This window comes from Guyanagaster necrorhizus, assembly GCF_019112545.1.
Source record: "Guyanagaster necrorhizus MCA 3950 unplaced genomic scaffold BT62scaffold_22, whole genome shotgun sequence".
In the NCBI taxonomy this organism is placed as follows: Eukaryota; Fungi; Basidiomycota; class Agaricomycetes; order Agaricales; family Physalacriaceae; genus Guyanagaster; species Guyanagaster necrorhizus.
Genome location: NW_025064901.1, coordinates 160,738 through 187,268, shown reverse-complemented (window position 1 = coordinate 187,268; position 26,531 = coordinate 160,738). Strand labels below are relative to the sequence as shown.

Sequence of the window (26,531 nt, the reverse complement as noted above, 5' to 3'; positions counted from 1 at the left end):
TTGAATGCGGCTCTGACGGCCCGAATTTTGTCCGTTCAATGATTCCCTCTCTCGAACAAATACAGGCCTCTCGTCCAGGGCATTCTCTGGCCGATGCGCTCAACATACTCTTCGAACATTCCCCAGTCCTCATCTCGAACCTCTCCCCCCAGCTCACTAGCATCCTACTTACGCTCCCACCACTGCGCTCATACTCTCAGCTAATCGATGTCTCGCTCAACCAAATTGGCACGTGGGACCATAAGATGAGGGCGCAGTTCATTTCCGGGCATCCAAGAATCGGAGAGAACAAAAATCTCTCCAAGCTCAGTGCCAAGGAACAAGGAGCGACTTCGACGACCGCCGCTCCACCGCCAGAGGTTCTGGCTCGGTTGGCGCACTTGAATGCCTGCTATGAGAAGAAATACCCCGGCTTGATATACATCACATTCGTTAATGGAAGAACGAGAGCTGCCATCGCAGAGGAGATGGAGGACAAGTTGGGCATCGTGCACTCCTTATCTCCTGACGATCCAATAGTCGCAGACATCGAACCCATTGCGATAGGGGGGCCGGGTTGGACTTCAGAGCTTGATAGAGCGGTGGTAGATATTGGTCTCATCGCGAAGAACAGACTAGGCGCACTGGGGATAGAATGAGGTATATCTCGTGTTGTCCATGTACTATCATCATTGTCAGCCAAATATACAGCAGAATCATCCAGTAAATACAGAAATCCCAATATCACAGGTCCAGAAGTAATATATATTGGAAATATTAGGTTGCACGTTTGGCTGCGGACACAGAGCTGAGACGTGCTGCTCGCCGCTGAAGGAATGCTCGTTATCGATCCTTGTGACATAGCAAGACGGAAACACACCATGAGGACATTCTGCTTCCTTATACGCCATTCAGGATGAATATTATCCATCTCTTCCAGCATCTTCTGCACTAGGGCGCCTCTCTCCTCTGCCTCCCGTAAGCGCGATTCCGCCTGTTCCTTGAGCTGTTGATTCCGTTCCCGGATTTCCTTCAGTCGCATTTCATGAACCTCTTTCTGCTGCCTGACCCACGCATCACGCTCCCGCAACCGACGAGCATGTTCTTCTGATAGAACTGGCTGAAATCCGCGAGATACGATTCTCGTACGGACATTATAGTGCTACCAGACGGTCAGAAAACACGAGACGGCTACCATGTATTGCCTCACCGTTCGTTTGAGTGGATCACTGAGGACCTCTAGAGCTTCTTGAACCTAGTGATTATCAGCAGCATCTAGCTTGATAGCGTAGACATACGCCACCTTATAGAATCGGGCTTTGGCTGCCTGTTTTTCCTCTTCAGACGAGCCAGGATCAAGCTTATCTGGGTGAGTTTCCAGTGCCTTCTGCTTGTATGCCCTGCGAACTGTTCACGTAAATATTTATCAAACTCTTGTACTGCAGTCGAGAAGGATGTTATACCTTCTTCCGGTGTTGCATTGGTGGAGAGTCCTAGGATATCGTACAATGTTTCTGGCATCGATAGCTACTTTGATAAAGGCATAAAATTGGCAAGTTGAAGTTGAAGATAAATATTTAGTGGAAGGAAGGGAGATCCAGTCAACTTCAACTTCGGTGTTTACGCGACGCGCCGCTGATCACGTGTTAGTAATTGGTAAATGAAAAAATAAAAATAGCCCGCTTCTTAGACCATCGAATGCAGGTATTCTTGAATGTTCAAGTACTCTAATTTTTTTTTACTTAACCCGAGACTCCGAGTAGGCACAGAAACTAGAACGTCTAGGCTGCGCGAATAAAATCTTGGTAATCTAACACCGAGTACTTATTTAACTTGACGACCAAACATGATGGGCTTAGCTATGTCGTGGCCCTGTTATTCGCTAAAGCGTCAGGACTAAGCGTTCATCCTTTGCTGTGATATCCAATGCACACCGGAGCTACAAACACTAAGGGCATCATGAAATACCTCCGTAGTGACATCATCTCGTCCCGAGTATCACATTCTCAGACCAGTAGCTGATTTCAAAAACATGGAAAAGTATTTAGTCGGTTACCATTCCGTTTCTTCTTCATTAAACTTATCGACCCCGCAATGGTGGTGTCTCGGCTTCCCTTCTTTTCGGTGGTCGCATTCGGGCAGCTCGCCAATGTGGTTTCGGCTGCCAATGTCTTCGCCCATTTTATGGTTTATCCTCTTTATTGTTGACATATTATGAATCTCATCTCTGTTTTAACTAGGTTCAAAACTCATACTCATACTCCCAGGATGATTGGGCAAATGATATTGCTACTGCTCAGTCAATCGGCATAGATGGTTTTGGTAAGAGCTCATGTTGTCTATGTAGTAGTTTATTTCGCTCTAAACTCTTTGCATCTAGCCCTGAATGTTGCCAGTCCCAGCGGCTACGAGCCTGATCGCATCGAAAACGCGTACGCCGCAGCGGAGGCCGCGGGATTTAAGCTCTTCTACTCTTTTGATATGGTCTCTGTCAGTGGGGCATGGTCATCGGACACTATTGCGGCCCAAATCGAAAAGCATGCGACATCTTCAAACACATTTCTATGGAATGATACAGTCCTCGTCTCCACCTACGCCGGCCAGGACAACGGGAATGACTTTTGGGTGGCTGTAAAGTCTACGCTCTCTGACCAAGGAATTGACATTTCTTTTGCACCCGCCTTGACTTCTTACCGGGATCCCTCTCTGACCGAGACGATGTTGTCCACCTTCACGTCAGTGGACGGCTTCTTTAACTGGTAGTCTTGGTATGTTCTTTCTAGCCGCATGACTTTCCAATCACCTACGTTCTTCTTCTGCAGGCTTGACGATGGTACGTAGTTGGTCCTAAATCGTAACAAACACTGATCCTCCTTTGCTGTCGTAAAGTCAATGAAACGCTCACCGTGGGCACAGATCTTGCTTACAAGTCTGCGATCAAGGAAAGTCGAACTGGTCCCTACATCATGGATTCGTCAGTTTAGTACAAGTCCTTTCTTCTGATGATCATTCGTTCCAGCTGTATCACCGTGGCAATTCAAAGATATCAGTGACCAGAACTGGGTTGAACAAAGCGACACTCTGTGGAATTACCGATGGCAACAGGCCATCAATGACGTGCAGCCCGATATCGTTGAAATCGTGACCTGGAATGACTATGCAGAATGTAAGCCGTGTTTGATTTTTCTATGCACGAGACACCAATTCACAGCATCAGCTCATTACATCGGCGATATCAATCCCAACGTTGCGGTAGGCACAACTTATCCAATTCTAAGACGCCAATCTCAAAATTTTATCAGCTGTATGATGCCGCCGCCCATATCACTGGCATTGATCACGCCGCATGGAGAATTGTAGCTCAGTATTATATTAGCTACTTCAAGACAGGCGCTGCCCCTGCCATTACCGTATGTAAACTGTTTATGATCATCAAAATCCGTACCTGCTACCATTACACAGGAGGACCAAGTAGTTTTCTGGTACCGCATCCATCCCCGCGATACGACATGCTCAGGAGGTACCCAGCCCCGCATGTACGACTTCCCTGCGGACGCAGTGTTCGCCTTGGCGATGCTCGCCGAGGATGGTACCGTTGCTGTCGACATAGGCAACACCAGCCACACCGAGTGCACCGCCAGTGGAGGCCAGCTTATCATGGGGATCACGTATTTCCCATCTGAAGATAATCAGACCCCTGCGGTTAGTCTCATTCGCAACGGCGCTACGGTAAATTCGACAAACGGACAGCAGGTCATTACGACGAGTTGTTCATACTACAACTTTAATCCTGTAGTGGGTGCTTTGAGTGCCTGAGTTTGTGATGCTTGATCGCCGTCGATTATACCCTTATCTATCTCATATTTATACACTGATTGAGACACCCTTATTTTTTGCACATGCGCTTGTGCTCCTTTCAGTCACTAAGTTCAAACTAATCAGTTTAGAGGCTACGGCAGACAGAAGGTTGGTAACTTATTCAACCTGGCATTGCCGATTTAGAACATTTTATTAAACAATGGGGATATGCACAGACTGCATTTGCAGAAGTATCCTCTTCTCGAGCTTTGAAATCCGCTACAACCTGAGTCAGGTATGCCATTGTGTCTTGCGTTCTTTCCCCACGCTCATTCCCGAGCTCTAACCCGTGAGGTTCCCAATCACACTCCTGACTGGTTCTATGCTGGATTTCATTGCGTTGCGCCTTTGGAGGAATGGCACGTCATATACAGCATAAACTATAACGAGCACGCCATGACCGAGACCCCCGTCTCTTGAGTGTGTGAACAATTTCCAAGCCCACTGGGGCCAGTCTGCGACACTGTACAATCTGTTTTATAAGGAGCAATATCGCATCACAATCCTCAGGAAAGATGAAGGTCTGAAATAGCTATGCGAAGATGTCCCCATCACGGTTAGGAATCGACAACGCCATCACGGGTGAAGTGACAACAAAATATCTTAACATCGAAAGACTGAACATAAAAAGGAAGAAATCGAATAAGTTTGATTGTGTGCAACTCATAAGCCAAAGTCTATATCAGCGTTGAGTACTTATCAGCCGATTGAACGTGAAGCTCTCACACCTTAACACGAACAACGACTGTCGTGGCTTCTAGACCCTTACTCTCCACGTCGTCCAGGGCAGTGAGAGTAATATCTCTTGCAACATTATCTACGAACCCAGCGTACAATGTGGATGGTGTCGGCATTCTAGCACAAGCACCCACCAATCTAGAAATTGAAGAGTAGACGTCAAAGAAATCGATACGCGTCAATACATTGGTCTTGAGCATGCTTTATTCATCGTCATGCTCTTCGGAGCGAGCGGCCATGAGATAGAGCCATCGGTCAAAGCCTACAGCCCTGAGAACAAGGGATCTGAAACTACAGGACGCCTCAGTGATATCGCAATTGTAGACAAGAAGGAGGACGATACAGTTATGTCTCCTTCGGCAGCTACTGTCAAGATAAAAAGATATACGTTGAATAGCCAGGCGGGCTGGAGTTCGTCGTGATGATCATGGACAAATATCCGTACTGGAGTTTCGTGAAAAAGAGGGAGATCACTGCCTTTCGGTTCGTTCAAAGCATCACGGTATTGAGAATATCCTCAGCGCAATTCATGTATTTTCGACGTGCCTGTTGGTTCAACTTCTCAGCAATGTCGAGTCTAATATTAGAGAGCCACATAGCGAGGACAGAACGAATCATGTCCGTGATAGCTTCAATCTGCGTGGGAATATGAGTAGGCAATAAAGAGAAAGAGTGTGACTTGCCATCGTTTGAGACTTTGTGCAGAGAATATCAACTTTTCCCCCGTCGCGAAATGCTTCCCAACGGGCCTACTGATGAATATTTCTTTGGATATAGAGACAATTTCCATCGCGGTACACTGTTCGTCAGCAAATGCACTGTTCGTCAGCAAATGCACTGTCAAGGGTCTGTTCGCTTGATTGTCCTACCACCGGAAGCATAATAGAATGATGGGAGTGTAGGTAGTAGCTGTTGGCATCGACGAATTATTTGCTTCGCCACCTCGTGCCTTTTTGATTCACACGTCGATATCCCTTTCGTAATGGCAAGTGATGCAACTCCTTGATAAAACCATTTTAGACCCGAGTGCAACATATCAATAGCAAGCATCAGGTAACAGTGAAGACACGAAAGTGAAGCCTGTCGTTGAGGCGAACGACACCAAAGGCCTTGACAACGTTACCACTTACAACGTCGAGAGAATGCATGGTAATGAAAGATTTTTGACAATACATATAGCTGGTCCAAGAAGAATCAATATGCTTTCAATCTCAGGAGTGAAACAATCACCAGACGTACCCAACGATCTGTCAAGTGTTTATCCTGCCTTACTTCTCTCTACGGGTAAAGCAATACCCCAAACCAGTATCCGCAATGTCAACAGTCTGCCAATTCCACCAACTAATAATCCCGTTATGCAAGCGATGCCCATGAGGACATAAAGAGGGTAGACGAGTTCAAGAAGGGATAGGATGGTCCGCGCCGGAGTGAAGACCACGATGTCCAGGGCCACTTGTGTGAATACGATGAGCGGCGCAAAGACATAGATGAATACAGGAAATGGGGAGAGAAGAATGACGGGATACGAGGCTTTGCTGAGTGCCCATTGTACTGCTCGAATACTCGTCGTTATAGCACCTGATAGCAAGGCGAGATACTGAGAAAAGAGAGGCAGGAGAGGCAGGAGGACGTCCAATAAAGGAGCGTTTGAGGGCACGGTCGGTGAGGGATCCATGGCAAGGAGTAAAATAGGGGCTTACACGACTTGCTGCTGACGTTATTAGTTATTATTCTTTCCCTTCCTTACCATGGATGCAGTCGAGCGCGCCAATGTAGAGCGCCAAAAGCGATGGTAAGTAGCCAAGCCTTCGAAAGCAGTTTGCTCATTCTTTTCTTCAGGGTTAAGGACCAGAAGGTCGGTGAGGGAACATATGCCGTAGTCTACAGGGGTATACTTCGCTCTCTCCCTTTCATACATTCGTACCAATCATTCTTTCAGGGAGAGAAGCCTCGACTGGACGTAAAGTTGCCATAAAGAAAATCAAGGTCGGCCAGTTCAAAGATGGTCTTGATATGTCTGCGGTTCGGGAGGTCAAATATTTGCGAGAGCTAAAACACCAGAATGTCATCGAGGTAAGTCAACTTTTTTTGTATTTTTTGCTGTCTGATACGTCCCAGCTATTGGATGTATTCTCGTCCAAGACGAATTTGAATCTCGTCCTAGAGTTTCTTGATTCAGACCTGGAAATGATAATAAAGGATCGGTCCCTCGTCTTTCTTCCTGCAGACATCAAGAGTTGGATGGCTATGACTTTTCGGGGACTCGAATTCTGCCACAGAAATTTTGTCTTGCATCGTGTGATCACTCAGTTCTACTTATCACTCTACGTCGCCTTACACGCATCTCATTAGGATCTCAAACCCAACAATCTACTCATTGCATCTGACGGTCAACTGAAAATCGCTGATTTCGGTCTAGCCAGAGACTTTGCTGATCCTGGCTACAAAATGACATGTCAGGTCATCACGCGGTACTGTTCACACCATTACAGTCTGGTATGTTCTAACATGCTTCTAGGTGGTACCGACCTCCAGAACTTTTATTCGGCTGTCGGTATTACGGTACCGCAGTGGACATCTGGTCTGTCGGTTGTATATTCGCCGAACTAATGCTGCGAACACCCTATCTTGCCGGCGAGAGTGATATGGATCAGCTCAAAACTATATTTCGCGCACTAGGCACGCCCACGGAACAAGACTGGCCAGTAAGTGTCGGAAAGGAACCACTGTATCCTCGTCTCATACTGTCGACAGGGTCATACAAAGTTGCCAGACTATATCACCGTTGGTCAATTCCCAAAGACACCACTCCGCGACTTGTTTACTGCAGCAAGTCCCGATGCGCTGAACTTGTTGAGTAAATGTCTCATATACGAACCGCGGAGACGTATCAGTGCAAAAGACGTCAGCGACAGCTCCCTGTCATGGCTATTAGAGATACTGACTTCATGACAGGCTCTACACCACCAGTACTTCTTTGCTCAACCGCATCCCTCATATCCTTCCAAGTTACCGAAGTGTGCCACACAATTAGCCACTGCCCAGCCGCTAGAAGAGGTTGATGCCAACGTTGACATGGAGTCCACTGTTGCCGGAGGCAAGGGTGGTCCAATAAAAGCAAGACCCAAACGTAAACTCAATTCTCCTTACGACGACTCCAAGAGTAGATCCATTGCTCGACGCTTAGATTTCACACAGCCAATACCAGGCTCATAGTCACAAGTGGAAAAAAGCAAAACTGTCCGCCCAACACTCCTGTTCATTCTTTTGTAACTACTGTAGCTACGATTGTGTAAGATATACAACTGTGATAAAAGGGAAACTGGATGCGACAACGTGACGATGATTGCAAGAAATGAGGGAAAGTGGACAGTAGAAACGGAGATTCGAGATCAAGAAAATAATTTTATCAGGCGCGAGGAGTCTCGCAGATTGCACATTTGTCGGTTCCTCCCTGCGTCAACATACAAGCAGAACACTTCCATTGATTCGCAGCGGCAGCTGGTGGTTTCATTTCCGCAGTTGCCCAATCAAATGTCGCCGCAGGAAGAGCAGGTTTGGGCTTTTCCCGGCGTTCGCCACAAATGTAACATTTCTCCGCGTCAGGATCCGTATTGGTGAGTGAACAAGTACCACAGGTCCATTCTCCGGCTGCCGCCTTTGAAGGTGGTTCGATTCCAGCACGACTCCAGTCAAAGGATTTAGGTGGAGCTGTGGGGGCCGGGGCGGCAACTGCAGGGGTCGTAGCCGGTGACTTCGACGGACCGGCCAGCGGGAAGAGAAAGGCAGGCAGCTCAAAGGTAGAGGCAGCCTTCGCCCTGCCACGCGCTTCAGCATCCCATGATTCAGACGACAATGGCTTCGGTGAGGAGGATGCAAAGCTAAAAGAAGGCAACGACGATGGTGAGAGTGCCAGAGCGGCTGCCTTTGGGTCAGGAACACCGAACGTGGGGGTCACCGTCGATGAGGAGGACGCAGAAGGGGTTGTCGGGAAGGAGAAGGTTGGTGCAGGTATTGCCGTTGGGAAGGGGAACGTATGAACTGGCTTGGTGTTTGCGCTAGGAAGAACGGCAGCAGCAAGCACTGGGGCAGGGGGAGGAGAACCTGGTGTTTCGGGCTGGTAACTGAACCTCAACTTTGAAGGTTCTTTAGGAACATTCGAGGACCTCCCAATGCGAGCAGAACTAAAAAGGAGAGGCGCGGGTGCATTGGATCCGTTGACTCCATTCACCTTAGTTTCAGGCTTTAACATTTCAGCATCCTTGGAAGAGATGGAAATGGTGGCATGATCATTGACAGTGGGCTTCATCTTCTTGGAGATTCGCTGGTTTTCATCCTCATCCTCATCTTCAACGTCCTCGACGGTGACTCGGTATGATTTAGGTGCAGGGACAGGCTCAGCGACCACGGCGGAGGTAGGCGGACGGGATCGTTTGCTACCCTGAATAAAGAAATGAGTAGGGAAGAAGGTGTTTTGTGATGAAGGCGAACCTTAGGTACAGTGGCTTCAATAATTGCTTGGGGGGAATAAACCTTCTCCTTCTTCTCTTCTACAGCTTGCTTCTTTGGGGTGGTAGCTTTCTCCATTACTCTTGGTCGTTTCGGTCTTGCTCTAGCAGAGCCCGGCGTTTGATAAGGATTGCTGATATCTGGTTTTTTGGTAGGCGTATTATCTTTGATGAGTCCTGCCATAAAATTTGCCGCACTGGACTGCTTCTGTGTTTGCGGTGGTGACTCGGGTGAACCAGATGAACTTTGGCCCCAAGCTTGACGCAGAGGGGACGGAATCGTAGGTGTCGTAGGCTTGGGAGGGGCGAAAGTAGAGCGGAATCGAGGGGTTGAGGTGGAAGCGGGTAGTCCATTAAGTTTCGACGGACTTCCATTTGTCGCAGGGATGCTGGTGGACGAAGTGGAATCATCAGAGTCTCGGGAAATAATCGATACAGATTTTGTTCTATAGAGGGGTCGTGGCACCATCGAAGGGGACGGCGTTTTCTGGAGAGTAGCGGCGAAGGATCTCCTAGTGCCATTACTCACGCGCCGTCTCTTGGTATCTGCTTTCGAGTTGTCCGTGATAGAAGCCGACAGAGAATGGTTCAAAATCAAGCGGTCTGGAGTCGCACGCGACGGGCCAAAGGCTGGGGATCGATATCGATCCCGAGAACGAACCTTGGCGCTGCCGCCTCCTTCCCACCTATAAGCCCCGTTGGGATTCTTGGTAAGCATCTTGGACGGAGAGCCAGAGGCCTCAGAGTTCGCAGCTAAGGCTGGCGAGGTGCCACGGAGTGGCGACGGGCTGGCCGTAAAGCGGAAGGGTTGCCGTTCCCGGTCTGCAATAAAATTAACGTTGAATAGAAGTAGTAAAACACCGGAAAAATGACCCACAAGCAACAGCCTCCATGAGTTTACTGATTAAATTATCTGCGTCCGCCGATGGGAGAGTTTGGTTGCGTCGATCATGAAGGTAGGCGGCGACACTCTCCAGAGTCGCCTCGGTGGAGTCGAGTGGTGGCATGGTTGCGAAAGAAACATTTGACGGTGGGGCAGGGATAGTTTGGGGGAGGACTGGGGGGTGGACGGGAGGAGGGGGGGCTGACGCGCCCGAGGCATCGTCACTATTCGTGTTCGAGGGCTGCGTCGCCTACACAAGAGAACGGTTGGATTGACACATAAATACCTAGTACTGGGAAAACTCACTACTTGCCCTGCATTCGGTGGCGGTTGAGGCGAAACAGAAGGGTCAGCCACTGGCGGTGACGGCAGTTCATCCGTTTCCATATCATCCCTTGACCGCAAAGGATTGAGATAGTGGAGAATTCCCGACAACGACCACAGCTGAGAATTTTCAGGTAAGTGAGAGTCATCAACAAATAGGAGGATTGTGGCAGACCGATTTTTTGGGCTCAGGTCGAACATAAGGAGAGGATCCCCGATGACTGCGAGAAGGTGTGGTTCGAATGGCACTCATGTTGATATCTGGGGTAGTACTGAGCCTCTAACCGGATGGTTGAGGTGATATAAGGTGGAAAAGTACAACACCCAAAAAAAACAAGGCTGCGATGTGTCGGCAGTGGCACAAAGACAAGACAGCTTTAGGGCCGGAAAATCACGTGCTCACAAACGAAAACGTCACGCATAACCATCACGCTCTTCTCCGTAAACGTTACGATGCCGGAGAAGGTCGTAGAGACAGCGTATCCCGTCATTGACACAGACCCTCATGCCTATCGGGTTGTGAGATACATGCGACCCTCCGACTTTGGCGCCTGGGCCGCTGTTACTGCCACTTTTCCCGCTGCCTTTTTCGCTTGGGGTATGGGCCATTTACTTCGTTCAGCGGCTTCAAAGGTGTTCATGATCTTCCAGAGATGGCAGACCCTTCCTCAATGACGCAGAAACAGCTGAGATTTGGCATGCGGGGAGCTGGTATTCTTGGTCTGTTCGGTGGATTCTTGCTTGCATACCAGCGGTCCAGTCGTGAGTAGCATGTCGCATTAAAGATTATCTGCTATGCTCAGCGTTCATTCAGTTCGCTTCTTTGGAATGTCCGAGAATAAACGAGAGGAAGAGCTGGATTTGCAGGAACTGTCTCAACGCGCGAAGGAAGGAAAGTCATTGTACGGGGAATCGCCTCAGCCTCAATGGGTCCAAAATGCTGCCCACCAGAACTCCGTTTGGTCACAGTTCAAATTCTGTGCGTTCTGGACTTTTATTCTGTCTTTTCGCCTTACCCAAATCCTATTTTAGCTGCTATCCCCATGTAAGTTGACGTTGCCACGGTATTGCTGGGTAACTCACCGCATACAGGTTTAACCTGGTCAATCACCCTTACCACGGCACCGACACTGCAAAGTATGGAGTGACGACAGAAGACACCACGTCAAAGTAAATAGCAAGCAGTGTGTGGCTTTGTCTCGCTTCGTCGCATGGTCACCTTACTAACATCCTTCGAGGCGATGGAATGTTTCTAATGGTAGCGTAGAACAGTTGTAGTGGCGCCTCTCGACTCGCTTATACGCATCTAATTCAAATCGGAATAACCTCGAAAAATGTTGAAGTAAGAGCGGTTCATTGTCGGCCTCTGGTCGACAACCAGTGACAACGGAGTCCTCGCGCAGCAACGACGAATCCTTTAAAAATGGCCTACTACATGGGAATTAGTTGTAACTCTCCAATGGCGCTTACTTTTCGACTCATTTCTCTAGTAATTCCTGCTCTCGCTGTCGGTGCGTCAGCGCTCGATCGTCGAGCTGAAGGTGGTTATATCCAAGAGGCATCTGGCCTTGCCTCTTTCACTACCTACTCTGGATGCAGCTCCCCAGGTCTGCTTCTTCCATGCTTGTTTAGTTGTGTATAAACATCCAGCAGCTTGCGGCGAATCTGTGACCGGATATTCTGCCGCTATGAATCAACTTGCTTATGGTGCTGCAAGCGGCGATGGCGCAGGCGATGCGTGCGGGCGCTGTTTCACCGTGACCGGTAAGGAAGACACTCATTGTTCATACCTTTTTTGACTTTTTACAGCGACCGCCGATACCTCCAGCTCTGGTTACACCGGACCTTTCTACAGCATTGTTGTGAAGGTCAGATCATTGAAACTTCTTGACATACTTAGCAATTCTAAGTGGCACAACGACCCTTTAGGTTACCAACCTCTGTCCATACACTGATACGGTATTTGCTCTCCTTGCTGCCCCAACGCGCTATCGATGATGCAAATTCAGGAATGGTGTGGCCAAACCACCAGTGATCCATACAACTCTCACGGTTTGCCTTACCAGTGAGTCTTTCCATGGGTCCAGCGTTCGCCTTGTATTTATTCGTCTTTAGTTTCGATATCTGCGCCGACGACGGGGCCTCCGATGCATTCTTCCCCTCCGGTCATACTGCTCTTTCTGGGAATTTTACCGAGGTTTCCTGCGATGAGTGGAGTGGAAGTGACGGAAGCAAGCTGTGGGATACTGGTTGCCTGGATGGTGAAACAGCTGATTTCTGGCCGGCGGTTGGATGCGGTAACGTAGGTACGTGTGATCATTGCCACTTTTCTTTCATGCATTTGATGTACCCTTTGAAGGTACTGCCCCCAGCTAAATTGGATGGATCTGCATCAGCAAAGATGTACAAGTACGAGAGGAGCTTTAGTGGCTTTCGCGTGGTCCTGGAGACTAGTATCTTCTTAGTCTTTTTGATACATAGAACAACACTGGATTCATTTTTCGATGTTCTATCAGTCCGTCGTGAGATTTTGCAAAGGTTTTAAGGCACTTCTAAGTACCTACGAGGAAGAAGGACTCCTGATTTGGTCAAATATCCGGTTAGTAGCACGCGTACAGGATTCCCTGATCTCAAGCTTGTTTCGTACTGTCATGCTAGCATTTCCTTTCCCCAGGTGGAAAACTGCATCTGGAGCAGCTAACCTCGCTGTGAACAGCTATCCTGGCTTGAAAGTCAGGAAGGCTAGCCTCATCACATCAAACATATTTCTCTCAGATTATTATACAGCTCGCGACGAGAAAGAACTCGTCAACCTGGGCATCACTCATGTTGTGTCCGTCCTCGAGCAGGATCCCCATATCCCCAGATGCATCTCAGAAACGAACAAGCTGAGGATTCGAATAACGGATAGGCCAGACGTTGATATCTTGCCTCACCTGGAGCGAACGATCGAGTTCCTTCGCCTGGCCCTAGAGGAACCAAGCAATAAAGTCTTGGTATGCATATCCTCAATTATACATTACAAGCTCCTCATTATTTACGGTGTTGTAGGTCCACTGCTTTCAGGGAGTCAGCCGCAGTGCAACTGTAGTGTGCGCATATCTGACTTCGACTGGCATGTCGGCGAAGGAAGCAGTGAAATTCGTCAAATCGAAGCGTGGTATTGTGCAACCCAACATAGGTTTCGCACGGCAGCTCGAGGTATATGCCAAGCGCTATGCGAATGTATCACAGTCTCGTCGCAAAAACACGTTTGCAAGAAAGATAAAGAAGCTGAAAATCAGTGATAAGGTTGCCGAAAGGATACGGTGGCTAAAAGGCAAGGAGGCAGGACTTGTCGAAGTAAAGGAGGTGGACAAGTGACATTCCTGAATACCCCTGGTGACCTATCAATATGTTCAGTAAGAGACAGCTCACGCCATGGACACTCATGATTCTCACCAAATTACGGGCATAGTTTTATTCACAAATCAGGATTTAAGTCGAGGTCCAGGTCAAAGAACTGTGGTTGAGGAGCACGGAGATCTTGCCTGTATGGGTTCGCCCCAGGGCCCATCTGGTTCGCGTCGGGGCCTTTCGGTGACACGGTTGGTGCTGGATCAAAACATTTGAGATGCGAAATAGACTACAGATTCGGAATAATATACCTCCAATAGAGTGCGTTTCTCCGGGCAATCCAAGTGGTGCCTCTGCGTTAAGCCGACCCCGACGCATCTTTTCTTCATTTGGAAAAGGTGGAAAGAACAATGGCGGAGGAGGCTGGCCAGGCAGGCTCAAATCTGGCATGTTGGGAGGGGCAGAAGTAAACGCGCTTAAGCTTTGTGCATAAGCCAGCAGCTGAGGATAGGGAATAGACCCTAATTAACCAAGTCAGCATCGCTGGTGCCTCAGTGAAAAGAAAATGACGCGCCTTCCTTTGCATTTTCAATGGCCTGCACTCGCTCTTCACCTTCCTCAAGCATGGCCTCCAACTCGCGCTTCTCCCTCTCGAGATCCATGCATATTTCTCGCCATCGAGCATCGAGCTCAAGGATCTCGTTCTTCAATGCTTCAATCTTCCGTTGTCTGATCTGATGTGAATGTGCTATGTTCACAGCAGAGGCCAAGGCCTGGTCGCACGAAAGAAAGGCAGAAACTGGTGGTGGTGGTGGCGGTGGTGGTTTCGTGACAGGTGAAAGTGAAACAAATAAGGCCTGCGATAATGTTTGGAGCTCGGTCAAGGGCGCGAGAAGAATAAAGGACATGGACGACGCATCGTCGCCAGTGACCTTGGCCGACATGGTCGTGGTATCAAAAGTAGTATTTGCGTCGGCTGTTTACCACGATGTCATGTCACATTTGAACCACTACCCCGAGGAATCCTACGCGCTAACAGAGCATGGTCAGCTACATGATACGAATAAGTACTATGCTGCGAGATACCAGGATGGCAGCTCCATCGACTGGCTGTACGAAGAATCTCTAGAACGAGAACGGACACAGGCGCAGCGCTCACAGCACGGCGTACGCGGCCTACTCCTTCCATGGATCGACTCGGCTCGAATGTGGTTGGTAGTAATCTTGACTGGCATTGGAGTAGGCCTCGCTGGAGCATGGCTAGATGTTCTTGTCAAGTGGTAAGTCGCCTTTCTGAGCCGCCTTGTGACTGTCTTGAACAAATGAACTTCAAGGTTGGGCGACCTCCGGGAGGGTCGTTGCACATATGGTTTCTTCTACAATCAGAATACTTGCTGCAGTGGACTGGATCGTACGCGCCACACACGTTTGTTCGTTGCAACTGGGTCTAAAGTTTGTCTTAGCGGGAGAACTCTGTAGGGAATGGCAAACGTGGAACGAAGTATTCAATATTCGCTTTATCTTCGTGCAGTCACTGTTACATTCCTTCATCTATGTATCTCTTGCTGTAAGTAAGCCCTGATCCCAACGTCTGTGGCTATCTGAAATCTATTCTCTCAGGTCGTGTTCGCTGGAAGCGCAGCAGTCTTGGTGAAGACATACGCTCCATAGTAAGCATTGCGTCTGCGTTCCTTGGACGGCGCCAACTACTTCTTTCAGTGCCTTTCACACCGGTATACCTGAAATTAAAGCCGTACGGATATAATCATACTCTCTTATTCGAATACGTTTGAACAGCGCGTAGATTCTAGGTGGTTATATTCTGGATGCGTTCCTAACGCCGTGGACACTTCTCATTAAAGCCCTCGGCCTGGCGTTAGCTGTCGCCTCTGGTCTATCGCTCGGCAAAGAGGTGTGCAACATTCGTCCTTCTTTGGACACTTCCAAATTGTGGTTACAGGGACCGTTAGTACATGTAGCGTGCTGCATGGCCTTCCTTCTGTCGAGGTTCTTCAAGCAGTTCAGATGTAGTGAGGCACAAAAACGAAAGATTCTGGCTGCTGCCGCTGCCGCGGGTGTGTCAGTGGCTTTCGGTAGCCCACTCGGTGGAGTCCTATTCGGACTCGAAGGTAATTTTATTTATATAGTGTGAGCTTGAAAGCCCATCTGCTTATATAGAATTGGACACCTTCGCAAGCGAAAGTGATGTACTGTGGAGAGGTTTCGTAGCATCAGCCATAGCTGCCGTTGCCTTGCAATACGCAGATCCTTTTGGAACCGGAAAACTCGTACTTTTCCAAGTTAATTCCTTGTCTTTCTATCTTTTAATTTCACTAACTCGATTTCATTTAGGTTACAAGTGTGACAGGCGACGCATGGAGAACGTTTGAACTTGTAAGTTTTATACCAATCTTGAATCGTACGTGATTGACTCGTTTCTCAAGATTCCCTGGCTTGGATTGGGTATCATCGGAGTAAGGATGCTTTACTTCTTTTGAGTTCCATGTTCAACAATCTCCAGGGAGTCCTTGGATCCCTGCTAATCAAGCTCAATGTCGAGTTTGCCTTGCTTCGTAGAAATTCCATCTTGAATGAATGGCCTGTCGTCGAAGTCGCGGGGGCAAGCGCTATTACTGCTGCTATTAGTTACCTGGTAGGTATTGTGTTCAGTTCTTGTATGCAATGGTTCCAGACCGTAGCGTCTTTCTAGGTTGTCTTCGCGAGGTATGTTATTCATACGCCAATGCGGTCATTGTTTATCACCGCGACGTTTCGCAGAGCACAGACCTCTGAATTAGTGTCCAATCTTTTTCAAGAATGTGACCCGTCGAAAGGCGACTACCACGGTCTTTGCAAGTGAGCGGAAGGTCCTTATCTCTGATATATATTGATTGTTTGTAAGCCCAACGGCAATATGGGAGAATGTTTTTCTTCTGATTCTGACAGCAATCATCAAATTTGGGCTTACTGCGTGGACGTTTGGAATGATGGTACTACTCCTTTATTGATTTGGGCCAAATGACTTTTGGACGTCGCAGATCCCAGCAGGTATCTTTCTTCCTACGATAGCGATCGGGGCATGTCTGGGTCGAGCAGTTGGTCTACTGACGTAAGTATGCTCCATTTACTTTCTATGAGTGACCATGTTCAGTTGGCGATAGGCAAGCTTTGCACAAGGCATATCCTACGGCATGGATATTTTTGTCTTGCCCTCCAGACCCGACTGTTCGCTGTGTTTCTCCGGGTTTTTACGCAGTGATTGGGGCTTCTGGCATGCTGGCTGGTGTCACTCGTATGACAAGTTGGTCGCAGAATCGTTTCCTCATATCCCGACTAATATCCCCTATAGTCTCTCTGGTTGTCATTCTATTTGAGGTAATCAATGTCATGTTTTTTTTGCGCATGCACTCATTCTTCTGAAGTTGACGGGTGCGCTTTCGCATGTGCTACCCATCATGATTTCTGTCATGACTGCCAAATGGGTCGGGGACGCGTTTGGGAAGGATGGAATTTATGCTGTGTGGATCACAATGCGAAAGTATCCGTGGTTGGCTCCTGGTGATTACAACGACGAAGGAGAGACCGGCGCTTGTATTATGAGACCAGTGGAGAAACTCGCTGTGATTGAAGACGGTCAGTGTACTCCTATGACTCTCGGTATGTTCTTTTCATCGCTATGAATGGTGTATTATTCAATTGTATGAATGTTACCGGTAGGCAACCTTTTGAGTACATCACCCTTTCATGGTTATCCCGTTGTCTCTCAAGGAGAGTTGATGGGCTATGTAACACGCGATCAGTTAAAATCAGTCATAGGTGAGTCCTATCTGAGCAAATCCCCCCCGATATTAATCATTCTGATGACAGATAACCTCCCCGAGGGACAGCGATCCAGAAAATGCGTGTTTTCCCCTCGATTTACTCATACGCAGGAGGAAAGCATCAACCTATCTGACCTTCTTGAGCTGTCGATCATGCAAATTCGAAAGGAAGTCCCTCAGGAATTAGTGGTGAAGATGTTCCAGAAATTGGTGGGTTTCCAAAAATAGTCCTATGGCTGAAGCTAAAAGAAAGAATAATGAAGAACCTCCGACATATATTGTTCACGCAGGGAGGTAAATTAGAGGGTATGGTGACAAAGACAGACGTTGCTGCCTTGTTGACGGCAGAGTTTCCTCATACTGGAGCGCTTTCTCCTCGTAATATCCCGACGTTGTGACATATCATTTATTAAAATAGAGGGAATATTTGACTGACGTGTCCGAGTCATTTGGTCCAGCTGCCTTGTGCCACGGTAGGCGAGACCGGCAACTCCCGAAAGTTACCACGAACCCACCATCTCAGAACGCGTCCTCGGACCTCCTTGTGCCCCCGCTCGCTCTCCTTTTTCTCCTCTTTCGACGACCCGTTACATTCTCTACCATGTCGCAGTACAGCACCAATGGCGACGTCTTCGGCTCAAGTTCCCAGTTTCTTTCACCGCCAAAGCCCAAAGCTTTATACCGTAAATCGCCTTCACGACAAAGCCTGAATCCACGTCGTTCGACGGCCTCCCTACGAAGTACCTCTAACCTTGCGCATGCCATGGACGACGACACTTCCAATAGCCGCTACTCGTTGGCCCATGAACTCGCAGTAGCGCTCATGCCAGAACCAAGCGCAGGCTCCATGCTCCTTGCCGAAGAATTTGGAATCGAGTACGACGAAGGCGCTGAGGGCATAGACAAAACCCTCCACCATGATGAAGATATGCATCTCACTGCTGGCGGTGAGCCATTGTCGTTAGCATCCGAGTCAGAGTCAGATTCATCAGTCAATTCCCCATTCGACGACGGTCTAGACGACATAGACGATTCCCATTCCATGTACAATCCTATTATCGACAGCCCGTCCGCTAATAAACATCGACGGCCGGAAAAGAAGGATGCCATGGAAATCCTGTCCGAAAACCTAGAATCCACCGATAAATTCCTCTCACATTTGCGGCACATTGACGTTGACATGGGACCTTCGGCTTCACAGCAGCCAACGTTGGAGAAGATTGCTACAGATGTTATACGTAGAATTAACGACACCGTTAGGGATCGAGAAGGTCAGGTGCGGGAACTGTTGGAGTACGAAAGAGAACTACGGAAGATTGCTGGTGAGGTTGGCGGGAACGATGTGCTCGGTCAGCTGGAAGAGTTTACGCCACCAGACGACCTCGTTGATGGGAAGCCGCCTGTAGAATTACCTCACTCGGGATCGCGGCATTTGGATATCGTGGAGGAAGAGCATTTTTCGAACCTTTCAAATTCTAGTGATTGGGATATGGATCCTGATCACCGTCATCTAGGAGATTATTCCGACGACGAATCTGATACTCCACTTTCACCCTTGAAAGATTCCTTCCCGCTTCCACCTACGGTAAACGGCCCTGCTACACCTGCTGTGACAATACCACAACTAGCACATCTGCGCTCCTTCACGTCTTCCCTTGTCAGTTCCCTTTCTACTATCTCTGAGCAAGCACAGGTCAATGGCGCAGCTACAACAGAAGCAGGACGGAAGATACGAGCGCTGAAGAATAAATTAGGAGGGTGGCGGACGGAATGGGACAGCGCTGAAAGAAGTCGACGGAGGATTGAACGGTGGGAGGCTGGAATTGTGGATGGCCCGGATTCCAGTGGGGAAAACACGCCCGTCGCGTCGCCGATGCGCACTAATGGGATGAAGAGAGCAGATGGTCGCCAAATCGTTCGCGAGCACTTAGATGCCTTTCAACTCGCTTTAACAGACGCGGGTATGAAGACTCAAGCCATCATGGCATCATAATAGCCTTTAAGGTTGTTTAATTTTTGTCTTTATTGCTCTGTCTATTTCACGGCGCATCTTCCTACATTTTTATACTAGTCTGCTTTACTGTACGACCTCATCACATATAGCACACTTTACGCTTTAGATCCATAACTACAGCTGGGTTCTCATCCATGCTGTAGGGCTTCATACTTATCTGGTAGATGGAATCGATACCCCTCGCGTTAACCGCCACATTTGATCCTGTTGGCTGGATTAGAATTTGCGGCGACTGTACGGAAATTTAGTACTAACCAATTCGTTCTGAATGGCAGAGAAGCACTTGAGTCTCGGTGCCGAACATATACAAAATACTTACCGTGCATTGACAGCTTCCTTTCTAACAGCGCGCTTGGGGTCATCTAGAACTTTCGCCAGCTCTTTGACGACTTGCGACTTGTAAGGATGCAAAATATCATAACGGACGATCTGCGGCAGGATGGCCAGATACCTGGCTGCTGCGATTCTTACTCTCTGACGATGATTACCATCATGACCAATGCGGAACCGTAAAGAAGATCTACATACCGTCGAAGGCGTATCTTGAATCCCACTGTTCTTCAGCATCTTGGATATCAATGATGGAACATGTTCGGCGACCAAGCTTTGTTCAGGCGTATCTCCTTCTGCAGCGGCAATGAATGTGTCAATGACATTCACATGTACACTTTCATCGGGGAGGTCGAGGCCGCGTAATAGAAAAGGTATTAACTGAAGACATAGTAAAACCTCCGACACTAGGACGAAGGGAAGTAACTTACTATGGGCATCTGCTGGGAATACAATGGTTTTGATATAGATTTAATGAGAGATGCTAGGGCTACAAGATTAGATATTTGTTCGTTAGGTTCTGAAGGAATTATCAGTAATCGCAGCAGAGAATGGAAGCAGTCTGCCTACTGCTCGTGTCGTTTGCTCCGGCAATGATACGGGGCAGAATCTTGCTAACAAATTTTTGCACGTGTAGTATCTGACACAGTTTTGTCAATGACGGTGGGTAGTCAATGACTGTCCCTTACTTTGATAACGGATCGATTTCTTTTCGACAACACATCCCCAGGCTCAACAATTTGGCCGATTGCCTTGGCTGCATCCCAACCAATACTCTCGTCCCCAAACACGCCAAACAGCCGATCGGCAAAATCAAGGGCTGACGGATGACTTTGAACCAGAAGCGCTTTGCATATCTAGCACACTGTGAGTGCAGAGTAGAAAGGCAGGACACGAATGTTACATAGACCCAAGCCGCAACACCCTGCTGGCGCTGAGGTACAGTCAATGCCGTATCAGACAGTCTGTTTGATTCAAAAATCTCAAGCTGCTGACTGAGAAATCCAGAGGCATCTACAAATCCTTTAACGACATCCACTCGATAGACCGAGGCATGGACTTACCTGCTGTATGCTTATTGAGAATAGAAGTTAAAATCTTCCAGGCAGCTTCCCTCTGTATGTCGTTGTCCGCTGTCATGAGACTCCACTTCAAAATGTCGCTCAGAAAGCCGTCCAATGAAGAAACCGGTATGGAAACCTGGGAAACTATTAATTCATTCCGCGAACTAGAGGAAAGAATAAAATATACTTCTTTTGGTGCTGCAATAATTGCAGCGGCAAACAAAAGTATCAAGTTCTTCAGTGATGTTAAGGCAGAGTCCTATATCTAATCAGCACGCGGAACAGGGCGGAGAAAAAAAAAGCCGACCTGGAACGGATGGAACACTATATCGGCAGGGAGTTTCAGTTGTCCTTCACAAATACTAGCGACGTTTCCGGAGATAAAAGCAGAAAATAAAGCAACCATAAACGTTTGATATCTCCTTGAAAGGGATTCAACATAAAGCACAGGAAAAATCGTTTAGTCTTACTCCACCGTTAGGCATTGAGCTACTAGACTAATAATGTCTCCAGCCACGAGGATCAGCCTAGGATCTGTGGCTATCACATAACCGCCATCAGAGGTTAGGGCTGAATAAATGAAAAGTTTGTATAGTCTTGGTACAAGTCGGTCAATGTATTTAGGGACATCGACGTGCTTCTCGTCGACTTTGGAAGACAACGTCTGGGCGATAGACCTGAGGATGGCATGGGCGTACGCAGCGCGAGGTTCAGAGTCAGCTTCAATATCCGTGGCGGAACAAAGAAGCTCGACTCTCGTAGTCAGTCGTATCATAAAGACTTCGAAAAGCTCTGGTTGCTGGCAGAGAATGCTCAGCGCCGATAAGATACGCCGGTATTTTATGCGATCTGTGACTGCGGCCCTTGAAGGTGCTTGGTCAGGGAGGTCGTTGAATAGAAGAGGCAGTGTTTGGTCAACCACATGGTGGGGAGATATGGTAGTTATAGTTGTCAAGAGTTTCAGAATATCACTGTAAAGCTCCTTAGATTGGGCGCAAACGAGACGGCTCCTGCATACCTTTCATCATCATTTTCGTCGGTGTCCCCCTGCAAAACCTCGTTGGTCTTGTGTACAACGAAACCGAGTTCTTCATCTGTAAGTAAATACTTGGTAGACACCATTCCCAAAAGACAAGCCAAGGCAGGCCGTCGAAGAGAGTTGGTTTGGAGACCCACGATAACGATACCAAGAATATCATCTTTGTATGGCAACAGCGGAGGCTCTATAACATCCGACTGTTGAAGATTGGACACGGAGTCCCTCGCTGCAGCGATCAGGTCCGACAGTAACAATAGATCAGACAATCGACTGGCAGTATCTTCAAGTGTAATGAATAGTGCAACTAGATGCGGTGCTGTCTTCGAAATGGTGTAGTGGGCAACGGACGCTAAGAAGGGTTTAGCTGGAAGGAAGAAGAAAACTTGAATGAAGAGACCAACGGGTAGTCGACATGAAAGCACAAAGAACCTTGATCGCAGGCCTTGCCTGACTCTTTTCAGGTTCACGAAGAATCATGATACATTCCTCGCATGCGTCCTGAGCTAATCCTTCGCTATCTGTCTCAGAGCCATCTTCTGCCCTCGAGTCTGCCAAATATATGGTCTTCACTAAAGATTGCGTGCAGTTTAATGCCATGTCCGCTGTGATGGTATCGGTCGGTTGGAATATCTGGTGGTAGCATGATTAATTTTACTTCACAAAGAAAGTGATCTAAGTCTCACCTCCAGCTTAAGCGCATTCCAAATTTCGCGCGCAGAACTTCTGGCCAAGCCAGCACCATACACAGGGAAGCATTCTGTCATACTCTGCAATGTATCCCTCTGTATATATTTGCTTCAAACATAGTCTCGAGCAAAAGGAGACATTTAGAGTTACCTTAGTCATGGGTGATCCGGCTATGAGCTTTTCCAAGAAGACAGGTATAGCCATTGGACCAAACGCAGGCGTTGCGCTCAAGCAGCGGCTTTGGGCCTAGTAAATGCGTGTAGCTCGACTAGAATTCAGCGAACTTACCGAAGATTGCGCTTGAGGTCATCGGCACTGATACCGTAAGGGTCATTTGGAGGCGGTCGGAACGTGATAGGGAAGTAACAGAACGTTATGTTGAACAAATCCTCAACAAAAGCAGATATATCGAACTCGACGAGAATCACCCGTGCGATTGCAAAAGCGACCAAAAGATTTCTTGGATCCTTTTCACCATCTGCAAGTGCGACATAACCGGCCAAAAATTCCTTGTTCATCTGCTTCAAAGCTTGAACATTGTTAGTTACGACAGAGGTGTTTCAAATGGGAATAAATCACCATCTCTGTGGCGTGCCATGAAATTATCGATGATAGAATACACGACAAGCCGTACTGACTGAACGAGTACTTTCATTTTGACATGCACGAACAAACTACAACCACACTTGTCAGATCTGGCTCAGTTTCAACTCTCAAACTCACGCTCGGGTAATGGCCGGGACGTCTTCACTCGTGCAGTTAATGAGACGAGAAAGGGAAAGTAGGCCCTTCAGAGCGGGTATTATTGTCTCCGTGTCCTCGAGTTTGGTGCAGTAGAACGTTGCAAGGACTCGTACTGAAGAAAAATGAGCGACTACAGAAGATTCAAGAACAATATACGCACCAGATTGGCGATTTAACTTTTCTGGAGGAGATCGGTCTAGTACCAAAGACAGGAATTCGACGCCTATATGACGAGTTTGAACGTTCAAGATTTATATACTGGGATCGCAGTATTACCCTTGGTACGAAGACTGTCTTCTTCAGCTGTTAAATATTCTCCCAAGGCCTTCACGACGTTCAAAAGGGACGTTCGACCATCGGATACCTCTTGGCGAAACATCAGAATGGACGAGCCTGTAGCAAGAAATGCCAGACGCACCAGACGCCGTCATTACAACCTCCTCGTCCCGGCCAGATGCCATCCATGTACGCACGAGCCGCTCTGTCGATTCCATCAAGCAGGTCAATGTCAATGAAGATCAGAGGAAGGGAGAGCCACGTGCAACTACATTTTTGTCATCGACCACCACGACGAGCAAGCCCCCAGTCGCGTCTGCAACTCTCAGAGAAGGCGCCGAGGACGCGTCTCATGCTATCTCTGGGTGCACAGGCCGTTCGATGTGTCAAAAAGCATCGTACTCCATGGCTTTCCCTTTACTACTCGACATCTCGCAAGCCACCGCCTACAGACCTGCCCAAGGATAAATGGAATTACAATACCAGTCCGCTCTTCAGCCCTATCGTCAAGGATACCAGCAAGTATCCTATCGTCACCGCCAATGGCCTCGAATCGAATACGACGGCACCACGCAGTGTGAAGATGCTTGCTCGGGATTTCATTGAAGATTCCCTGTACAATCCGAACTATGGTTATTTCTCCAAACAGGCTACTATTTTTGATTCCAAACAAACGCCTTTTATCTTCTCAAAGCTCCGAGATACAATGGAATTTGAAGCAGAGGTTTCCAAGAAGTATGCGGCGTACGAGGCGGACCAGCAGTTGTGGCACACACCAACTGAGTTATTCAAGGTTGGCACACTGGTCCTTGCCATGTTATCTCTCTCCTCTGACATTGTGGCTTAGCCTTGGTATGGCCAGGCAATTGCCCAGTGCCTCGTCTCAGAGTACCTGTTGAAGTACTTTCCTTACGAGGACTTCATCATCTATGAAATTGGTGCTGGAAATGGAACCCTCGCCCTCAACATCTTGGATTATCTCCGTGACGAATATCCAGACGTATACGAGCGCACCCGCTACACCATTGTTGAAATCAGTGCAAACCTTGTTGAGCTTCAAAAAAACAAATTGCACGATGTACACCCATGCGTGAACGTGGTGCATAAAAGTGTGTTTCATTGGGACAAGCGCGAACCCGCTCCGTGCTTCTTTATGGCCATGGAAGTCATCGTAGGTCGATGCCGTCTTCAAGCAGGCACTCTACTGATGTCACCTAGGATAACTTTGCACATGATGTTATTCGATATGACATGGAGACTCTGGAACCATATCAAGGAATCGTTGTTGTTGATGATGACGGTGACTTTGACATGGTCTATACACCCATCAGCGACCCTTTGATATTAGCTTTCATGGAATTGCGCAAAACTCTCGCGCATTCTCCACCTATCTCAAGGATATTCCAGTCCTCGCAGTTGTTGCGAAAGATTTACCGCATGCTCCCATTCGCAGCAAACATGTCTGTAGAGGAATACATCCCAACTCGCCTTTTGAGTCTTCTACGAACGCTGCGAAATCATTTCCCCCGCCATCGTCTCCTTCTATCAGATTTCTCGCACCTTCCTGAAACTATTTCGGGCGTCAGCTCTCCTGTTGTTCAAACACGTCTCAAGAACACAACGATTGCTACTGATACACTCCTAGTTCGCCCGGGGGCTTTCGATATATTCTTCCCTACCGATTTCGATAGGCTTAGAGACATGTATGAGTACACTCTATCCCAACCACCTACGCTACCGCGTTCATCTTCCGACAATTTTCTACCCTCACGTTCAACACCGTTGACATCGCATTCCTTGTCCTTGTCATTGGGGGCCGACTACTTTTCATCCCGCCGTCGGACCGATCGCCGAACGCCTCTCGATGGAGTGACATCTGCAAGTGGTCTGCCTGTGGGAGAACGAAAATCAAGCGTGTTCACGCATGCTGAGTTTTTGGAGACATACGCAGACCTGTCGCAGACAAGGTTGCGGAATGGGGAGAATCCCATGCTTGATTTTTACAAGAATGTCAAGTTTTTGTTTTGAGTAATGGAACTTGTAATTTATTGTATTCAAGTCTTGCGCCAACCAACCAATGACAAGAGATGGATTCGCGTTGGAACATTTTTCCGAGTGGGGTAACTATGATCGCGGCAGCCAAATGTGGGGTACATATACTCCGATCCGGCGGAGGTAAGATGTGTGGAAACGCCGACCTTATTCACCTTATTCTTTACTGTCATCACATTGTCTCACCAGGCCGTATTTTTTTCTGAAAAAAATGGTACGTGATCACACAGGTGCTTCAAAGTCACCTAGTGTTTAGTCGTGTTCTCCAGTCTGCTTACCCGGCACTTGTCATGGGAACCCTCTGTCTCTTTGGAGGCATAACTGGGTTCGCAAGGACTCGTTCAGTGCCCTCAATCGTCGCCGGCGTTAGGTAACACTTTATTTTCTGTTGCAAGCTGAGATTGTTGAATTTTTGCAAGTGTGGGTGCTCTATACTTGTGGTCAGCAGACAGCGTCCGCAAAGGCACACCCAACGGGTTGGAAGGCGCACTAGGTTAGTAGACTATGCACTTCCCCCCGTGGAAGCAAGGCGCTGATCACGTTTTCAGGTGCATCTGCACTTCTCTTTCTGTCATCTCTACCACGAGTCGCCAAAGGACCTGTACCTGCCATTCTGACCGTTACCTCTGCCTTGGCGGGAACTTGTAAGTTTCAACTGCGGTCACGACGACTGGTTCTTATTTCTTGTTTCTTGTCCCAGACTATGGAAGAGTCGTGTACAATCTGAGGCAGTAGTTTATTTCAAGATCGTGGCTTTCGACTCGCGTACACGTGATTATGCTGCATTATTTATTAACATTCTTCAGCTTCTCTTTGAATGCAATGATCGATCGTTTTCTTGTGTTGGCCGACGACTGCTTGACAATGATTCAATTGTC

At 48.0% G+C, this 26,531-nt stretch overlaps 17 protein-coding genes across 17 annotated transcripts; 11 read left to right on the top strand and 6 right to left on the bottom strand.

Annotated features, from left to right (window-relative positions):
* The first annotated feature begins 26 nt into the window (after window positions 1-26).
* BT62DRAFT_972148 (uncharacterized protein) lies at window positions 27-785 on the top strand. The gene has a single exon (XM_043189060.1). The coding sequence runs from the start codon at window positions 39-41 to the stop codon at window positions 636-638; it is 600 nt and encodes a 199-aa protein (XP_043037103.1). The 5' UTR covers window positions 27-38; the 3' UTR covers window positions 639-785.
* On the bottom strand, window positions 587-1,586 carry BT62DRAFT_1078341 (DnaJ-domain-containing protein). The gene is made up of 5 exons (XM_043179381.1): window positions 1,443-1,586; window positions 1,283-1,386; window positions 1,190-1,234; window positions 860-1,141; window positions 587-807 (listed from the first exon to the last, which is right to left on the bottom strand). The coding sequence occupies exons 1-5, from the start codon at window positions 1,498-1,500 to the stop codon at window positions 757-759; spliced, it is 540 nt and encodes a 179-aa protein (XP_043037102.1). The 5' UTR covers window positions 1,501-1,586; the 3' UTR covers window positions 587-756.
* Window positions 1,587-2,073: 487 nt separating this feature from the next.
* BT62DRAFT_1033698 (glycoside hydrolase family 71 protein) lies at window positions 2,074-3,863 on the top strand (the record flags this gene model as incomplete). Its single annotated transcript, XM_043178361.1, has 9 exons — window positions 2,074-2,166; window positions 2,220-2,301; window positions 2,360-2,714; window positions 2,763-2,812; window positions 2,869-2,934; window positions 2,999-3,145; window positions 3,191-3,231; window positions 3,282-3,389; window positions 3,442-3,863. 9 exons carry the CDS (start codon window positions 2,074-2,076, stop codon window positions 3,793-3,795), a joined length of 1,296 nt encoding a protein of 431 aa, XP_043037101.1. The 3' UTR covers window positions 3,796-3,863.
* A 531-nt stretch (window positions 3,864-4,394) lies between these two features.
* Window positions 4,395-4,691, bottom strand: BT62DRAFT_1008958 (uncharacterized protein; the record flags this gene model as incomplete). Its single annotated transcript, XM_043177502.1, has 2 exons — window positions 4,395-4,514; window positions 4,566-4,691. 2 exons carry the CDS (start codon window positions 4,689-4,691, stop codon window positions 4,395-4,397), a joined length of 246 nt encoding a protein of 81 aa, XP_043037100.1.
* Window positions 4,692-4,760: 69 nt separating this feature from the next.
* Window positions 4,761-5,435, top strand: BT62DRAFT_1078338 (uncharacterized protein; the record flags this gene model as incomplete). Its single annotated transcript, XM_043179380.1, has 4 exons — window positions 4,761-4,919; window positions 4,973-5,058; window positions 5,142-5,227; window positions 5,281-5,435. The coding sequence occupies exons 1-4, from the start codon at window positions 4,791-4,793 to the stop codon at window positions 5,433-5,435; spliced, it is 456 nt and encodes a 151-aa protein (XP_043037099.1). The 5' UTR covers window positions 4,761-4,790.
* A 398-nt stretch (window positions 5,436-5,833) lies between these two features.
* On the bottom strand, window positions 5,834-6,250 carry BT62DRAFT_1008956 (uncharacterized protein; the record flags this gene model as incomplete). The annotated part of the gene is made up of 1 exon (XM_043177501.1): window positions 5,834-6,250. The coding sequence occupies one exon, from the start codon at window positions 6,248-6,250 to the stop codon at window positions 5,834-5,836; it is 417 nt and encodes a 138-aa protein (XP_043037098.1).
* Window positions 6,251-6,284: 34 nt separating this feature from the next.
* On the top strand, window positions 6,285-7,910 carry BT62DRAFT_934834 (Pkinase-domain-containing protein). The gene is made up of 8 exons (XM_043186798.1): window positions 6,285-6,367; window positions 6,415-6,464; window positions 6,515-6,648; window positions 6,694-6,873; window positions 6,928-7,046; window positions 7,094-7,280; window positions 7,330-7,479; window positions 7,531-7,910. The coding sequence occupies exons 1-8, from the start codon at window positions 6,324-6,326 to the stop codon at window positions 7,789-7,791; spliced, it is 1,125 nt and encodes a 374-aa protein (XP_043037097.1). The 5' UTR covers window positions 6,285-6,323; the 3' UTR covers window positions 7,792-7,910.
* On the bottom strand, window positions 7,761-10,665 carry BT62DRAFT_995877 (uncharacterized protein). Its single transcript, XM_043190550.1, has 5 exons — window positions 10,466-10,665; window positions 10,273-10,410; window positions 9,961-10,216; window positions 9,067-9,905; window positions 7,761-9,016 (listed from the first exon to the last, which is right to left on the bottom strand). The coding sequence occupies exons 1-5, from the start codon at window positions 10,541-10,543 to the stop codon at window positions 7,985-7,987; spliced, it is 2,343 nt and encodes a 780-aa protein (XP_043037096.1). The 5' UTR covers window positions 10,544-10,665; the 3' UTR covers window positions 7,761-7,984.
* Window positions 10,666-10,743: 78 nt separating this feature from the next.
* Window positions 10,744-11,464, top strand: BT62DRAFT_1008953 (uncharacterized protein; the record flags this gene model as incomplete). Its single annotated transcript, XM_043177500.1, has 5 exons — window positions 10,744-10,888; window positions 10,942-11,052; window positions 11,105-11,269; window positions 11,323-11,335; window positions 11,383-11,464. 5 exons carry the CDS (start codon window positions 10,744-10,746, stop codon window positions 11,462-11,464), a joined length of 516 nt encoding a protein of 171 aa, XP_043037095.1.
* Window positions 11,246-12,800, top strand: BT62DRAFT_934830 (endoglucanase V-like protein). Its single transcript, XM_043186797.1, has 9 exons — window positions 11,246-11,269; window positions 11,323-11,335; window positions 11,383-11,897; window positions 11,944-12,054; window positions 12,100-12,158; window positions 12,220-12,249; window positions 12,300-12,355; window positions 12,406-12,596; window positions 12,650-12,800. The coding sequence occupies exons 3-9, from the start codon at window positions 11,714-11,716 to the stop codon at window positions 12,664-12,666; spliced, it is 648 nt and encodes a 215-aa protein (XP_043037094.1). The 5' UTR covers window positions 11,246-11,269; window positions 11,323-11,335; window positions 11,383-11,713; the 3' UTR covers window positions 12,667-12,800.
* Window positions 12,801-13,034: 234 nt separating this feature from the next.
* On the top strand, window positions 13,035-13,533 carry BT62DRAFT_878046 (phosphatases II; the record flags this gene model as incomplete). Its single annotated transcript, XM_043182559.1, has 2 exons — window positions 13,035-13,286; window positions 13,342-13,533. Coding segments are annotated over 2 exons (444 nt in total), but the record flags the coding sequence as incomplete, so codon positions are not given.
* BT62DRAFT_934828 (uncharacterized protein) lies at window positions 13,342-14,590 on the bottom strand. Its single transcript, XM_043186796.1, has 4 exons — window positions 14,201-14,590; window positions 13,938-14,147; window positions 13,748-13,884; window positions 13,342-13,691 (listed from the first exon to the last, which is right to left on the bottom strand). The coding sequence occupies exons 1-3, from the start codon at window positions 14,568-14,570 to the stop codon at window positions 13,754-13,756; spliced, it is 711 nt and encodes a 236-aa protein (XP_043037092.1). The 5' UTR covers window positions 14,571-14,590; the 3' UTR covers window positions 13,342-13,691; window positions 13,748-13,753.
* Window positions 14,591-14,593: 3 nt separating this feature from the next.
* BT62DRAFT_934827 (Cl-channel protein) lies at window positions 14,594-17,884 on the top strand. Its single transcript, XM_043186795.1, has 21 exons — window positions 14,594-14,906; window positions 14,961-15,037; window positions 15,090-15,193; window positions 15,247-15,296; window positions 15,346-15,379; window positions 15,431-15,538; window positions 15,587-15,755; window positions 15,805-15,926; window positions 15,979-16,020; window positions 16,071-16,100; window positions 16,148-16,279; window positions 16,337-16,350; window positions 16,405-16,482; window positions 16,529-16,616; window positions 16,665-16,735; window positions 16,788-16,927; window positions 16,976-17,001; window positions 17,049-17,283; window positions 17,344-17,442; window positions 17,494-17,657; window positions 17,711-17,884. Exons 1-21 carry the CDS (start codon window positions 14,620-14,622, stop codon window positions 17,843-17,845), a joined length of 2,205 nt encoding a protein of 734 aa, XP_043037091.1. The 5' UTR covers window positions 14,594-14,619; the 3' UTR covers window positions 17,846-17,884.
* A 67-nt stretch (window positions 17,885-17,951) lies between these two features.
* BT62DRAFT_934826 (uncharacterized protein) lies at window positions 17,952-19,661 on the top strand. Its single transcript, XM_043186794.1, has one exon. It carries the CDS (start codon window positions 18,049-18,051, stop codon window positions 19,438-19,440), a length of 1,392 nt encoding a protein of 463 aa, XP_043037090.1. The 5' UTR covers window positions 17,952-18,048; the 3' UTR covers window positions 19,441-19,661.
* On the bottom strand, window positions 19,452-23,847 carry BT62DRAFT_1078330 (ARM repeat-containing protein). Its single transcript, XM_043179379.1, has 22 exons — window positions 23,744-23,847; window positions 23,602-23,691; window positions 23,486-23,548; window positions 23,305-23,437; window positions 23,161-23,255; window positions 22,870-23,110; window positions 22,732-22,819; window positions 22,578-22,676; window positions 22,296-22,524; window positions 21,874-22,243; window positions 21,326-21,826; window positions 21,163-21,277; window positions 21,043-21,114; window positions 20,856-20,991; window positions 20,696-20,805; window positions 20,481-20,648; window positions 20,362-20,431; window positions 20,223-20,311; window positions 19,990-20,172; window positions 19,781-19,935; window positions 19,717-19,725; window positions 19,452-19,665 (listed from the first exon to the last, which is right to left on the bottom strand). The coding sequence occupies exons 1-22, from the start codon at window positions 23,817-23,819 to the stop codon at window positions 19,647-19,649; spliced, it is 3,111 nt and encodes a 1,036-aa protein (XP_043037089.1). The 5' UTR covers window positions 23,820-23,847; the 3' UTR covers window positions 19,452-19,646.
* Window positions 23,848-23,869: 22 nt separating this feature from the next.
* On the top strand, window positions 23,870-25,699 carry BT62DRAFT_953241 (DUF185-domain-containing protein). The gene is made up of 3 exons (XM_043188257.1): window positions 23,870-24,394; window positions 24,449-24,772; window positions 24,820-25,699. Exons 1-3 carry the CDS (start codon window positions 23,954-23,956, stop codon window positions 25,627-25,629), a joined length of 1,575 nt encoding a protein of 524 aa, XP_043037088.1. The 5' UTR covers window positions 23,870-23,953; the 3' UTR covers window positions 25,630-25,699.
* Window positions 25,700-25,919: 220 nt separating this feature from the next.
* On the top strand, window positions 25,920-26,388 carry BT62DRAFT_902707 (uncharacterized protein; the record flags this gene model as incomplete). Its single annotated transcript, XM_043183500.1, has 4 exons — window positions 25,920-26,023; window positions 26,073-26,146; window positions 26,202-26,297; window positions 26,354-26,388. Coding segments are annotated over 4 exons (309 nt in total), but the record flags the coding sequence as incomplete, so codon positions are not given.
* Between the last annotated feature and the right edge of the window lie 143 nt (window positions 26,389-26,531).

Bases quoted from the DNA above. Each gene is read 5' to 3' on its own strand.
- BT62DRAFT_1078341 (XM_043179381.1), bottom strand. From the start codon at position 1,500: ATGCCAGAAACATTGTACGATATCCTAGGACTCTCCACCAATGCAACA. The intron at 1,387-1,442 runs GTATAACATCCT...TTACGTGAACAG, and splicing joins CAATGCAACACCGGAAGAAG to TTCGCAGGGCATACAAGCAG. The intron at 808-859 runs GTGTGTTTCCGT...GCATTCCTTCAG, and splicing joins GGAAGCAGAATGTCCTCATG to CGGCGAGCAGCACGTCTCAG.
- BT62DRAFT_953241 (XM_043188257.1), top strand. From the start codon at position 23,954: ATGCTATCTCTGGGTGCACAGGCCGTTCGATGTGTCAAAAAGCATCGT. The intron at 24,395-24,448 runs GTTGGCACACTG...ATTGTGGCTTAG, and splicing joins CACCAACTGAGTTATTCAAG to CCTTGGTATGGCCAGGCAAT. The intron at 24,773-24,819 runs GTAGGTCGATGC...GATGTCACCTAG, and splicing joins TTATGGCCATGGAAGTCATC to GATAACTTTGCACATGATGT.
- BT62DRAFT_934828 (XM_043186796.1), bottom strand. From the start codon at position 14,570: ATGTCGGCCAAGGTCACTGGCGACGATGCGTCGTCCATGTCCTTTATT. The intron at 14,148-14,200 runs GCGCGTCATTTT...TTGGTTAATTAG, and splicing joins CATTGAAAATGCAAAGGAAG to GGTCTATTCCCTATCCTCAG. The intron at 13,885-13,937 runs GTATATTATTCC...GTTTTGATCCAG, and splicing joins AGAAACGCACTCTATTGGAG to CACCAACCGTGTCACCGAAA.
- BT62DRAFT_934830 (XM_043186797.1), top strand. From the start codon at position 11,714: ATGGCCTACTACATGGGAATTAGTTGTAACTCTCCAATGGCGCTTACT. The intron at 12,159-12,219 runs GTCAGATCATTG...ACGACCCTTTAG, and splicing joins TCTACAGCATTGTTGTGAAG to GTTACCAACCTCTGTCCATA. The intron at 12,356-12,405 runs GTGAGTCTTTCC...ATTCGTCTTTAG, and splicing joins TCTCACGGTTTGCCTTACCA to TTTCGATATCTGCGCCGACG.
- BT62DRAFT_934827 (XM_043186795.1), top strand. From the start codon at position 14,620: ATGTCACATTTGAACCACTACCCCGAGGAATCCTACGCGCTAACAGAG. The intron at 16,021-16,070 runs GTAAGTTTTATA...TCGTTTCTCAAG, and splicing joins CATGGAGAACGTTTGAACTT to ATTCCCTGGCTTGGATTGGG. The intron at 17,002-17,048 runs GTAATCAATGTC...ATTCTTCTGAAG, and splicing joins TGGTTGTCATTCTATTTGAG to TTGACGGGTGCGCTTTCGCA.
- BT62DRAFT_1078330 (XM_043179379.1), bottom strand. From the start codon at position 23,819: ATGGAATCGACAGAGCGGCTCGTGCGTACATGGATGGCATCTGGCCGG. The intron at 20,312-20,361 runs GTAGGCAGACTG...TAATTCCTTCAG, and splicing joins CGGAGCAAACGACACGAGCA to AACCTAACGAACAAATATCT. The intron at 19,936-19,989 runs GTATGTAGATCT...AATCATCGTCAG, and splicing joins TTCAAGATACGCCTTCGACG to AGAGTAAGAATCGCAGCAGC.
- BT62DRAFT_934834 (XM_043186798.1), top strand. From the start codon at position 6,324: ATGGATGCAGTCGAGCGCGCCAATGTAGAGCGCCAAAAGCGATG. The intron at 6,649-6,693 runs GTAAGTCAACTT...GATACGTCCCAG, and splicing joins AACACCAGAATGTCATCGAG to CTATTGGATGTATTCTCGTC. The intron at 6,874-6,927 runs GTGATCACTCAG...GCATCTCATTAG, and splicing joins GAAATTTTGTCTTGCATCGT to GATCTCAAACCCAACAATCT.
- BT62DRAFT_972148 (XM_043189060.1), top strand. From the start codon at position 39: ATGATTCCCTCTCTCGAACAAATACAGGCCTCTCGTCCAGGGCATTCT.
- BT62DRAFT_934826 (XM_043186794.1), top strand. From the start codon at position 18,049: ATGTCGCAGTACAGCACCAATGGCGACGTCTTCGGCTCAAGTTCCCAG.
- BT62DRAFT_995877 (XM_043190550.1), bottom strand. From the start codon at position 10,543: ATGAGTGCCATTCGAACCACACCTTCTCGCAGTCATCGGGGATCCTCT. The intron at 9,906-9,960 runs GTGGGTCATTTT...ATTTTATTGCAG, and splicing joins ACTCATGGAGGCTGTTGCTT to ACCGGGAACGGCAACCCTTC. The intron at 9,017-9,066 runs GTTCGCCTTCAT...TTCTTTATTCAG, and splicing joins TTGAAGCCACTGTACCTAAG to GGTAGCAAACGATCCCGTCC.